Genomic DNA, 14,232 nt, shown 5'->3' on the forward strand with positions numbered 1-14,232 from the left:
CCAAAGTGTAAAGCTTGCCGAAGAATCACAACAATACACAGACCATCGAAAAGCTGGCACTTCCCGCTGGGTACTCCTCTCCCATAATAAATCATGACAGGCCAGATGTTAAAACCATACTTCAATTTCACAGCTCCATCTGAGTATTATTAAAGCATTCAGCACTGTAACACTTCCCGACTCCAAAAACATTTTGGAGAGCATCTCTGAGTCTGTGTGCACAGGGCTCTACGTTGCGTTTAAGCAATCCCTGACACAGTTCTGTCTACAAGTATGAATGCTGAACTGCAGCCCGGTGACCTGCCACTTGTTAATGCTACAGCTGGAGAGAAAGGCTCCTGGAACCTCTGAACAAACACACGGCTTCAAGCCTTGGGTTAGAATTCAGAAATTCTCTTTCTGAAACAATTTTTCCAAGTATAACAAAAGAAGCAAACAAAATGCTCAGAACGACAAGAACTGAGATATCTTTCTTCAACATTAAGGGCAATACTTCTTCCCAACATATAAACTGAAACTCAGTTGTGAAGTTATGAATATCTCCTAAAGTAGGTCTTTCTACTAATCCATGAAACTAGTTTTGACTTGATATTCAATAGCATTTTGTATGCATACACAGTATGCTACTAACATGGAAATTACCTTACAAACTCCTGAAAAGGCACTACAGAAAAGATTGGAACATTTTCCTAGAATATACATTAAAATGCTAGCCTTCACAGTAAGACATCGAGAGAGCAAAAAAACAAAGTGCAAGCACAAGCTAAATAACCCACGCAAAAGAAAGCCTACCACACTTATGAAAGAAACATGAATAAGTATACTACAAATTACACTATGTTCAAAAAATATAGGACTTGTCAACTGTTCCTAGCCTAAAGCTCTGTTCCTAGATTCATTTATCAAATTTATTCAAATCAAAATATTAATTCTCAGCCCCACCACCCTAGAAACCCACTCACTTGTATTTACTTTCTTTAAGAGTTGCCAAATTCAATCTACTCTCAGCATATAAGGATAGACACTGTCTTGGGAATCCATGCAATTAGGAGCTTGTGCAAATTTTTTTTATCTAGATAAACCACAAAGTAAACAATACCCCTCCAGTTCTGGAAGGCTATTGAGTGGACGAAGTGCTGGGAATTGTTTTGGTTTCTCTATATATTTAGACTTAACATTACAGCTAAAAGAAATTGTAAAACCTGAGTGCACGTAATATACTGACACCTGTATAAAAGCCACATGAATTCCAAATGTACTTAAGATTCTTTGGCTTCAAAAGCAGGCCACTGGTTAACATCTTTAAAAGCTCTGCTTCTCTTCTGGCAGTAAGATTTCACTAATGCTTTAGAAACACAGTGATTTTCTACAAAATGTCTCAAGGTGAAATGGTATTCTGGAAATTTTGGAGGCAAAGCTAGGTCTTAAGCTTTTTGGAAAGAAAACAAACCAACATATCAGGCTTTAGTTAACAGCACTGGACAGCTAGTCACCACCAGTACCAAGGAAGAGTCCCCCCGTGAGCCCACAGATGTCCTCTGAGCATCTGAGACGCATAACAGCACGCAGTTAGTTGCCTTACTGCAGCACAAGGTGCTTCCCAGCTCATCACGCCTTCCTCTCCCACTGCCGCTGTCTCTAGCGTATGCAATTTTGTCCAACTATGCAGCAAACCAAGTCAGCAACTTGTATTCTCGAGAAACAGCTCTGGCAACAAAAAGCCATTTCGCAGCTCCTGAATCAGTTTTGCAGTTCGGTTCACAGCACAAATGGTTGAATTAACACATGATGTAAGGGAGCTTTTTCCCCATGAACTTTTTCCCTTAATCTAATGATATTTTAAACAGACACTGAACTCCTGCTTCAACAGTCCACAGTATGGACTTTAGAGTTCTTTATGGTCTTTAGAGGACGATTCAAGACAAGTTTTATTTTCCTTTTTTCCCCCCTCTCTAATTAGGCACCAAGCTCAGACACTGAGCTTGCACCATTGCATCATTACTCTTTGCTTTACAGATCTTCAGTGTTAACATGACATCTGTTTGCAAATAAGTATTTAGATATTCAATCTTACTTATTTGTGCATTTTTTTAATACCATCTATTTTACTTACTTCTGTCAACCTGTCTCACCCTGCTATCTGGAGGATTACCCCTGTAAGCTGAGCTAGACAGAAGCTTCCTGCCTGTGCCTGCCACCCATTAACAACTTTTTACGAAAAGGTTTCTCTTTTGGAGCATTTTGAAGACAATTATTACAGTCATTTAATGAGTGTGCAGTTATCTCAGGAAAGATTACATTCTTAAATTGTAACAATCATTACAACAGCAGGTATTGCTTTTTAAATAAGAAACATATGCAAAGAATTGGACAGCCTAATTATTTGACAACTGAGGAAGGTTCAGAGACTTCAAAAGAAATAAAAAGCATTAGCAACAACTAACACAATTCAAAACCGAGAAGAATGATTAAACATTTTAACTGATGGAGATGTTAGCTACTGACAAACTCATAAAGCTTTTAAAATGATATAGCAGATAGCCTGATACATTCTTCCAGCAATTCTCTCCTTCCCTTGTTATGCAGCTGTATTTCCTAAAGAAAAGCAAGGCAAATGAAAAAAATGGATAAAAGTTAAATATAACAACAAATATTTACCAGTAAATGTGTTACAAGCTGATTTCATGCACATATATTTCCTTTCCCCCATCCTCTGCAATTTCTCATTTTAAAAAGAAACAGAGAGTATAAAATGCTTACCTAAAATTTGGATAAAACATATAAAACCCAAAATTTTTCATATACATCCAACTATAAAGCTAGCAAAATATTGCTGTCTTGAGTGATGAAGACATCTACGGCAAAGAGCCATAGATTGGTTTTGAAACACATTAAATACAATTATAATCTGAAAGAGTTTGCTCATTCCAGGAATTGTGCTACTCAGCTCAGAGGTGATGCCCTACTCATCTCATTAACTCTACACACTTGACACAGCTTTGCCACTTTCACTTCCTCCCATTTGTGTGGGCCCTTCTGAAAACAGAAAGCAAAAAAGCAGGAAAATATGGTGCGAAAAAGGTCAGCGAAGGGAGTACTTTGGTACTTGTACAGACATGATAAACCTGCTAGGTGCTGGGAGATGACAACTGAATTCTGCTGCCTCACAGTGGCAGACAGTTTATTAAACTGCTACAACTACAAGGAAGGTGAAAATTGTTCCTCAAACAGATAAGTAAATCCAGAGCATGCAACTCCTAGAAATGTTTAAAAGGCAAGTTCAGACAGAGATTTACATTTGTTAACGTGGTGACATCACCCATAAAATTAACCATAATTAAAAGGAACAAGTACAATATAAATACAATGGATATGCTTAACAGCATTTTAGAAGAAAATGAGTTTTTTAGGACTCTCTTTGGGGGGGAAGGAAGAGCTTTTTAAAAAAAAAACAACACACTTGCAGATTACAAGCTAATGCCCCACCAAATACAAGTGCTTTCAATACAACAGATGTCTGTATTTCAGTTCTCAGATAATGCAAAATAGGGCAAATTTTGAGTCACGGATTTTATTATGCTTAGTCCCACTGAAAACTGTCATACACTGCTTCACAAACAACGCTAATAACAGGATCATAATTTTACAACATGGTCTCGTAAGAACACTTAAGAGCAATAAGCTTACTATGCAGAAAAGCCGGTCTCTGCTATGAAGAATTTAAATACAGTCCCATCAGTTCAGTATTTGAAAATATTTCTCATTATGGGCTCTCTTAAAAGTAAACTACAGGGAATCTGAGAAATGCACTCTGAAAAATACTCTAGCCTTGATTTCTACACATCTTCCTTAAGCGCACGTTGCAATGAATTGGCTTGTTGGGCCAACCATAACTACCCGAGACAACACATCACTGCTTACTAGGCATATCTTTCATTTGAGTTCTGATATATGAATAGAACGGCAATCAAGACCAGAGAAAGAGGTTTTTGAGTGGGATAATCCAAGGGATACTTGTGAAACCAAATTTAGAGCCGATACAAAAGGGAGGCAGCTGCTAACACAGGTGAAAGGCTGTGACCACGGAGGACGTACACCTCAGCGGCACCAGAGCCTCTTCCCTGCACTCTGATCAGGTGAAAATTCCACCTCTGATGATACCCTCATGTATGAAGTTACACCATTCTAATATACGGTCAATATTTCTTCCTAAGCTTTCAACAAGGGCAAGACAAATTCTCTCCAAAAGCAGCATCACCTGTTGCTCTGAAACAAGTGGTAGGAAAGCACACACTTGCAAGCAGAAAAGCACTTTCAGGTTTCAAGTCAGTTTCAAAACAACAACAAAACAAAACAAATGCAAACGCGTCAGATGCAAGATACTGGACTTCATGAATACACTGAATTATCAAGTTAGGTGCCAAACATTTAGTCACAAAAGGGGTAGAAAAAAGATTCACCTGATACCAAGAGCTGAGATCAACGCCTTGCCATGTAGCATTTGCAATCATTAATAAAGTATTATTTTCCAGCTCAATCTCCATTAAGCTTTGAGATATGTGGCCAGAGGAGCACCGGGGCCCCCAGCCTAAGAAGGACGTGGACTTGAATCAGGTCCAGAGGAGGCCGTGAGGATGCTCAGAGGACTGGAGCCCTGCTCCTACAAGGAGGGGCTGAGGGAGCTGGGGCTGCTCAGCCTGGAGAAGGGAAGGCTCCGGGGTGACCTTACAGTGGCAACCTTCTCTGAGGCCACTATGAACTTCAGAATATCACTTCAACTTCCTTTTTTTCTAAGCATACAGAACTGAACATGGATGCCTATATTTGTCACCTTTTTTTACACTCATGAAAAGCAAAGAGAATATTTTCAAAACAGTTTTAAGAGGAGGTAAAAAGATCAGAAGCATTATATTAGTCAAAGGTGAGACTACACGGATCTCCAGGATATTCCTTCACTTCATTTCATTTCCATAATCAAACTATGATGAAAAATGCATGATGTAAAATTAAGAGGCACGATATATTTACAATTATAATCTAATTACAGCAGGCATAGAAAGTATAACAGCAGCATAAGACATTTCAGATTGGTTTTAATTGTGCGCTATTACACTGAACTATTAATTTTTAAATTAATTTGTACTGAGAGAATAGCTTTACGAGTTAAACTGCGATAAGCATGCTTTCTTTCAAACAACAGAATCATAAGTATTTAATCTTGTCTCATTTTTAAATGATCTTAGTATAACTGCAGTTGGGGATATTTGATTGTCTAATGTTGGGTCCACTCCAATAGCTACAGTTCATCAACTACTTCGTAGAATTTAAAAATAGTTTTTTCAAAACCCCTCAATCATTATCAAAGCAAAACTGCTGAAAACAACTAAATCCACTAGTAATTGTTTCCTCCAGTTGCCATACTATTACTAATCCATATTATGTACACTGCAGGCTCAGAGAGACTTGTACATGGTTTGCTCCTATCATTCCCCCATCGATGCACTCCTTGCAGCTGTATGACAGCTCCCACTGCACAACCAGTTTCTGGAGGAAACACTAAACATCTCTTCTACTACATAAACTTAAGGTCTGAAAACAATTTATACAATTTATTGCATACCCTATAATAATAATAAAAAACCACCCAGCAGCTTATATGCCTACCTGTTTTCTGCCAGTCTTATTTCAAAGTTCCAGGAAGAAGTAAAAGAGATGAAGTAGAGTTGAAATCCTGTGAAGTTGCACTGTTCTCCCACCGCTACCAAAACCGAAGCAACCCTCCCAAACACTTGAACACTCTCTACAGGCCTCAGAACTTTCCCTCTGTTCCAGGTTACAAAACAAGGCACTGACAGTGATGTCAGCGAAGCTGATGCAGTCTTAAAAAGGTTCTAATGTACGCTACAGAAAAATTACAGCACCAGAAAGTGTCATGAGACCTACTTTTCACTGCCTGGCTTGTATGCCACACACCCCTCACAAACTATCCCAACGCATGCATTTCTTGCCACCACCACTTTTCCAGGAAGCCACATCCCGCTCACGCTTTACCCCAGCATACCAATGGGAGACCCAAAGGTGCACCTAACAGCTCTGGCTTCTGCCCTGCAGCCCCATGGCACAGAATTTGGGCTCTGTTGCCTTAGCAGAACCCAGAAGTACCTCAGTGCCCTACCAGCCGCCCAGCTCCATGCCCCTGTGTTAGGGGCTCATATCAGACAGAACCAACACGATGAGCCACATAGGCTGTGCCCTCCTCTCCTCACTCCCTACCCCCCAAAAAAGAAAAAAAAAAGCACATTAACACCAACAAGTCGCACCTACCGCATCATTCGATCCATCAAGCTCATCTTAAATACATTGCTGTATGCATATTCTAGGAGCAACACGCCAGCACTACACCAGCTGAAGTGCCAAAAGTTTTGCTCGTAGGAAATGAAAATCACATGCTCCATGCACATAAGCCCAAGTTGTAATGGAAAAGTCATCTACTGAACCAGGACCAGAGATGCAAAGTGTGAGACCCTCATCTCTCCGCCGATGCCATGAAGTGATGGCACGTCTTACAATGCCTCCTTCACAGGACACGTGTCTTGCAAGCTAACTAAAGCAAGACTCAGCCATTGAGATCCTTTCCTTCCCAACAACTCTTCCAACAGGACACCAATCCATATTGTAAGGTACAGAGTGCATCAGTAAAGAGAACACAGAAGTAACACAACAGTTGTAGCTTTTTAAGGCCACATGCACGTACGTATTTGGTGTTTGTTGCCTCTATTTTGAAATGCACAGATGAAAAACCAGAGAACACTGGTATTTCCTCTCTCCTTTCCCAACTAGAAGCTAAATTCCAAGTAGAATTTAAAACAACAGTTTAAAAAACTTCTCATTTTTACTGCTCAGATGCACACAGACTTGAACAGACATCCTCACGCTTTTGGAAGCCCCAGATTACCAGCAAGAGCGGCTGAATATGTAGATGTATCATACAGAAGCTGCATCTCCTTCTGCCAAACCATGAGTAGGAGTTTCAGTCATTCCTGTCCAATCAAATTTGGGCCTGAAGCTACCGAACAGTGCCAAAAGACAACAGCACTCAGGAACTAACTTACAGCTAATGCAGGCAGTGATGGCACTCAAAGCCTTAACAAAGGAAAGCCACTAAACCGGTCTCAAAAACGGCAGCACTGGCTTAAATGACTTAAAGATTTTAAACAGTTCTTTGTGTATTTGGTTACCACATCTCTCTTTATCCAAGATATAATCTCTTCTGAAATACAATTTTGAGATGAAAATTCCTGCAATCTTGCACACAGTGAGGTTTCCAATAACTGTAATGAAAACAAATGATTTTGCTGGTTACAGAGTTGTGAATACAGAATTTTTACTGGCTTTTTTTAACAGATTGTTGTTGTTGTTGTTAATTATTGAAAAGTTTAGCTACTCTCAGAATAGAACAAAATACCAGTCTATACTTCAATTTATTACTGCTCACACACCTTCAACAAAAGACAAGGTGATACAGATGAAGATAGGGGTCAGTGTTTGGAAAAAAAAAGAAGAAAAAAGAAGAACTTAATATCTCAATCAATTAAAGCTACTTGAAAATTCACTAGGCTCACTAGAGAAAACATTTTTAAAAAGTCTATAAAACCTTGCATTTCTTATATTCATGTCACTGCAGGATTGTTTTTCTAAACTCTTTGATGTTCATACAATTTTTATCTTTTCAGATAACATGAAAAGCATTGTCTGCAAAGTTAATTTATCTTGTATGCCATTAGAACAGTACAAGATAATTTTTATGCTTTCATGTCCTCCATACCGAGGGCTTTAACACATGTAATAGATGCGGATGTTATGCAAGAACAACTGCACATTTTTTTCTTTTACCCAAAAGTAATGAAATAAATAGGTATAGCCTTTTCTATTATTGCTAATCATATAAAAACAAACAAAAAAACCCGTATTTTCAGTTAATGACAATGAGCACAGAAAGTTACCAAAGGACCAAAGCCATGCAACTCCTGCAGGAAATCAGCCACACCAGTACACCTTATTAAAGCTCTTAAAAATATGCTGCTATGAGTACTTTAAAAGACAATAAGCCATGATATTTACACCTGAAGCATAAAACAACTGTTCTTCTCTGCTGTACTTAGGAAATACATGCAGTAGAAGGACTGGCTCCACTTCCTCTGAACAAATATCTCAGGTCATATAAATCTGGTTTTCTACAATGGTAAGAAAACAGAAAAGAAAGCAGGCTTGCATCAAAAGTTTTTTCATAAACTAAGAGTTACACAGACTTCTTGAGGACCAATTACCAACAAAAGGTCAGAGTCTCCAGTCACCCTGCTTTGGCACAAGTACCAATGTCCGAGCAGCCAAATCAGGCCGGGCAGCTCAACCCCCCCATCCCCTAAACCCCTACATACCTGTCCTTGTAAGGTTATACGACTTCTCTCTTGCAGATGCTGACTGGAAACTGCAGAATGCCAGGGATGAATTTGACTTTGCGACTGTGCCCGACCAATATCAGATGCCTGTGTTACTTGATGGGGGCTTATATGGTGTTCTAGGTCATGCTCTAAAACATGGCTTGTGCTATCCTGAACAAACGCAGAGTCATCAAACTGTGGCAGAAGATCTTCCTGAAGGAGGTCATCTGGGTCAAGTCCTGTAAATGGTTCGTTTGGAGCCTCAACTTGATGAAGTAAGTTCTCATCCAAAGACGTAAAACCATTGCTCTCAATAGGGTCTGTGAAATGGCTTATCTGAGAAGCAGAACCAGCAGAAGCTGGAAAATTAATATTCACAGGAGAAAGTTTTGAACTACTAAAGTTGCCCTGAGGATGCGCAGAATGCAACATTTGAAAACTACTTGAATTCAAAGGTGTGTTAGGATTCAACATGTGCTCAGTTGTTTCTTGCTTGGTCCCTGTTTGAGATGTAAAGGCATCACTTCCAGTGAAGTCAGAGATAGGGTGTGTCTGCTGGCTACTAGAAAGAGCTGTTGTAGACTGAAGAAGGCTGGTAGGAGAAATGTGGTTATTAGAGTACGAATAAGGAGATGAAAATTGTTGGCTATTATTGACAGAACACGGAGTAATAGTTGGGGACTGTCCATCAAAAGTTCCTTCTTGATTCCCACAAAAATGTATTGAAGCACTTGCAGTTTGAGAAAACTGTTGAACAGACAGAGGCTGCTGTGAAGTTGAAGGATTAGAAACTGGAGGTGGGTGGTTAACATTGACTCTGTGAGAAGTAGATACATTAACTTCCAGGAAGTCTTTTGGCTGACTCAGAGCATCTTGCCCCGTGTTGTTCCTGCTTTGTTGAGATCGTAGTGAGGCACACTGATGCTGTGGTTCATTAGCCTGAAATAAGGCAAAGTCATGGTGTGCTACAAAGCTTTTGTTTTGCTGCATAGACTGAGAATGTCCTTGGTGAAAGGGGGACCCATTTTGATTCGAAACAGTTGTGGCAGTTTGGTGACCCCACATAGGACTACCATCAGCCACATCTGGAAACATCCCATTAGACTGTGTTTGTGGATGAATTGGTGAACAATTGAATTGAGAGTGTGGCGATAAGACGTTGTCTGCTGAGCTATTGAAAGACGTACTTACTTGGTGAAGTTTCAGAGAATCATACTGATTCAGCGGCTCAAACTCACTCATCTTCTGTTGATTCTGAGCATCTTGCACGTGGTTCAAGGAGTCTATGTGCAAAGGTTCAAATTCTGCACCTAAATTCAATTCATCAACAAGTGAAACAGGTCCAGGTTGAACAAAGGCATCATCTGACAAACCTTCTAAGGTCTCACTAAAAAGATTGGCATCATCAAAAAAATCCATCATAGGATCAGTCATCTTGGTAGGTCTGTACTGCTAACTTCTCTCAACTCCAAAAGGAGTCAGTTTTGGCTCTCTGCAGTAAACAGAAACAGATTACATCCAGTGGTCACCACCTTATCCAAGGCATACCAGCATCCATTAGTGCTTCTGATGAAACGTTCGTCTTAAAGTGTTAAAGCATCCTATGGGAGAGGAGAAAAAAAGAGAAGCATAATAACACAATTGCTTTGTATTTCATTCCTCATACCTCCTTTTCCTTCCCGATATTTCTATGGATTTTTGATATTTCATTCATAATTTTAATAATTTAGGTAAAGCACAAATCACTTAAGAGTTATTTTTTGCTTTTAGCAAATGTCCTCTACAGCTCTTATAGTTTAAGCCTTATGCATTTGATGCTTTAAGTATATGGGTTTCAAATTGTTTCCAGTTTGCTGTTATCTAAGCACAAATTCAGGTTTTTCTATGCCATTTTCATTAAAGCTACCAAATTGTAACAGACCTGTTTTCCAGTAGTCCAGAAGTAAAATTCATTTGCTTATGAACAAATTCAACAGAATGACAACTTCCCCCATACCAAACACCTTCAGACAGATAAGCCAACACTAGGATCCATAGAGATGATGTATTTTACAACACTTTTTGTTTTAATCAAGGTGGTAATGTTTCCCAATAGAAAGTGATCTAGTAAGGCAACTATTTATATTTGATGGAATTTGAATGTGTCATCCTGTAAGCATTTTAACTATAATTATTTTTCAGCACTTTTATTAAAGGATCCATCTTCAGGTACTTCCACGTCTGAATTATTTTACTATTGTAGCTAGGTAATTCAACTAGGCTACGCCAAGATGAATTAGATGAGCTCCTACATCCCCTAGTCAGTAAGAGATATAGAATAAAACAGACCTACTAAACACATGTATTTTTCAGAAAAGTACCAAGAAAGATGAGAAAAGATATCTATCTGCATTTCTCCACACCAAAACCTCCAAAGACCTGCATTGTTTTCAAGCTTTTGTAGCATTTCTAATAGAATCATCTCTCATCTTAGGATATTTCAACTCAGAAGATAAGTTGGGGGAAAAAGCTATTTTAGCTAAGAAAAGAAAATCAAGATTAAGTACAGGGAAAGAATACTGTAGCCACAGAACAATCAATCTAATTTAAGAGATGCCCATCTGTGGAAAGATGGGTGGAAATTATGGTAGTCATGTACAATGTCAAGTTCCAGGTTATCAAGGACTCAACTGTTAAAAACTCAGGTTTGAAGCCTATATCAAGACTGAGCATAACCATCTCATCAGACTGCACATAGCTCCTTGGTTATGCCCAGATAGACTGTTTCATTGTGACTCATAAGGAAGGCTATTAAGTTTGTACTAATAACTTGGAAAAAAAAAAAGAAAAAAAATTACTTCTGTCTTTAGTGGTATCGATACAACCAGCTGTACAGTATTTTTATGTAGGGTAAGTGATGTACAGTTCAGCAACTCCACAGTAACTATTATACATGCTCCTGAGTTTAACTTTACAATAGTCAAGAAGTATCAAACAGGAGTAAAAACAACCATTGAAAAAAACATGCACCAGACAATCTCTTCATGTTTTATTACTGAGTAACTTAAAAAAAAAAAAAAAAAGGGGAGGAAGAAAAAAAAGCATAATAGCAGATATCACTGCAGTCATGGCACTGTAACTCTGAGCTTGTGTCCTGGCAATTTTCTTCTTTGCTCAAAAGACAAGAAATGTTTCCCATCTCTGTTCTTCCGACTTCCTTTCAAAATAATCAAAAAAAGGAAGAAATAAAGAGACTACAAAACTCTTCTAATACAAACAGCCCTTTTAAGATGCAAAAGTTTTATAAGAACAAGTCTTCATAGATGTGAAAAGGAAAAGTAACCTGAAGATGTCAGCTTCAAGGATCCACGCAAGATGGACTTCCAAATGAGAAATCTGAAGGCTAGACACATGAGAAACTTCTCCAGGCTAAACAGATACATGTAAATACATCATGACAAAAGCCTTTATATAGACAAGAGATGATCAAGTGGGAAAAAATAAAAATAACAAAAAACACTTTATTTTCAAAAGGATGCCACTGTAGATAGCCTGAACACAACTCTGTTGCAAAGACACCTTGTCTTTTGACCAGAGAAGCACTTTCACACTTCACTTTTTAATTCACTGTCCATAAAATGCATCAAGTTTCTTCAGCCCAAAGAAAAGCATACCTGGGAACTTCAATAATATCTAGCCTTGCACTCAGTCATCTTCAAAACTTACTCAGTGACTGTGCTTTTTGTGTCTCTGCTGTACTTAAATACGAAAACATTGAATGCTCAGCTTGCAAATCGTGAAGGCACATGAAGGCAAACTGCAGCACACTTCTGATTAAAACTGGCAAATAAGCATGATTTTTCTGTCCCTATCTTGAAAAAAAATTCCTACCTTCTCACATCCAACGTAGTTAAACATTAAGATTCTCACATGGAAAATCTTTCACATGTTTTAAGTGCTTCTCTTCCCCTATTTTGCTCCCTCTTACACAGAAAATGATAGCAGCTACAATTAGGTTTTAGCACACTTTTATCCAGCCTTTTCTTTTCCCCAACAGATCTATTGTACCAAGTTGAATTTTGGACATTCTTTTACCTTTGGCTGGCAAAAGAGCATTTTAGGAAATAAGTGTTTCTAAGACTTTCATCTATTGTACTTGACAACCAGAAGTTTAACAATGCAAGTGCAGACAATATTTTTCCAAAATCCTTCTCACTCAAGATAAACTCCTCTTGCAGTCACATTCTAATCAGAATGGGGAAACTAGTTTTGAATCCCTATTCAATGAAGCAAACTACAATAACAAGAGGCAGAATGTAAAAAAACAAACAAACAAACAAACAAATCCCACCCAAAATCCCAACACTGTTTTGTTAAAACTATTTATTTCCCATCAAGCAAACACTGTTACGGTTAATAACTATTTTACAGCAATCCAGTTTGATTTCTCTTCATAAATAAAATTCAACATCTGTGTGTCCCTTATATCCCAAATTTGTGATAATCACACTTGCTGTAGAAACTAAACTAACTGTAATACTTTGTATGTCTGAATTCACCATCACCATATACTGATTTAACATTAATCTCGACCCAGCTTAAAGTTGGTAAGATCCTTCTACAACAGAGAAGTCTAAGAGCTTTTTGGAGAAATTCTAGAAAATAAAAAGAGCACCACACCAGAGGTACAACCTGCAAAGCAATTAGAAAACCATGGTCTCTTTACTTGAGTTTAAGAAGATACTGCCCCCTATGAGCTGGAATTGCTTCAACAGCATTTACCAAGTATAGGACATTTGGTAAACTTGTAATTTTCCATGGTGTTGCACATTTTACTTTTTTTTTTTTTTTTTTAAATATAGCGGAACCCAGAGACATCCAACACTTCTTACTAGCATTTAGTTTCTCTCTTTTTAACTCCTCAATTTTGTATCAAGATGATTTATGCAAGAAAACTGAACAACAGCTAAGAAAAAACATCAAATGTGTTCTTCAGACATGCCGAAACACATTTCAAGGTTTGTCATCCTTGTATATTCTAAAGCATCTCTCGTTTAAACATTAAATTTCTCAAACTGCTAACTCTACAATTTTACTTCACACAAAGCTCAGCACACAAGAAGTATCAAGTTATTCTGCAAACATACCTGCATTAAAACAAAAACATTTTCCAGCTTCTATTTTTATCAGTTCACTACTCATTAAACAGAACACCTATACTTTAATTTACTGGTTCCTAACATAAGCTTTATAGTAGAGATCTAAACCAAAGTTTTAAAACAGAAGAAATGGTATTAAAATAGATCTTACAAGTCCAAGTGAATGAAAATATACTCACTTCTGCATAGCTCATGTTTTTCATTTAAAAGTACACAACTTGGTAACCTATATGTTTGTAAAAACATCTTTTCTATTACAAACAATATAAATCAATTAACTACTCCTGTTCCTCTTAATTTGCAAAATCAGCTAATTTATTTTTTCTGTAATTCTAACTTCTTTAAACTTTACATCTTTCTCAAGTTTTATTTATATTCAAAACCACTTAGAGATGAAGCTGGATACACTCGGCCCTATTTGATCCCTTTCATTAAAAAGTCTGTGTGCAACAAGACAGAATCGATACCAGAGCAGAGGTTAGGAAACGGAGATTTCAAGTTAAAAAGGTTAATATAACTTCTTGCAAAGGGAAAAAAAGCAAACTTTCTCCATTGTGGCTGTCCATCAGAGTTTAGTAACAACCTTTTACTCTAGTCAGAGAGAAAGGCCAAGAAGAAATAAAGACAGTCTGAAAGTCTCAAAGAGATGATCT

General features: G+C 37.9%; 1 protein-coding gene across 5 annotated transcripts in view; it reads right to left on the reverse strand.

The window, feature by feature from the left end:
• CHD9 (chromodomain helicase DNA binding protein 9) overlaps positions 1-14,232 on the reverse strand; it is a 94,431-nt gene that overhangs the window by 68,403 nt on the left and 11,796 nt on the right. For 4 of the 5 annotated variants that reach the window (XM_035543242.2, XM_035543247.2, XM_035543245.2 and 1 more), the window contains exon 4: positions 8,439-10,042. In XM_035543242.2, coding sequence (XP_035399135.1) covers positions 8,439-9,875 — 1,437 coding nt within the window. In that variant the 5' untranslated portion in view covers positions 9,876-10,042. Of the gene's footprint in view, positions 1-7,238; positions 7,332-8,438; positions 10,043-14,232 lie in introns of all 5 variants that reach the window. The other variant, XM_050713149.1, reaches the window with a different exon arrangement.

This window comes from Cygnus atratus, chromosome 12 (assembly GCF_013377495.2).
Source record: "Cygnus atratus isolate AKBS03 ecotype Queensland, Australia chromosome 12, CAtr_DNAZoo_HiC_assembly, whole genome shotgun sequence".
Taxonomy (NCBI): Eukaryota; Metazoa; Chordata; class Aves; order Anseriformes; family Anatidae; genus Cygnus; species Cygnus atratus.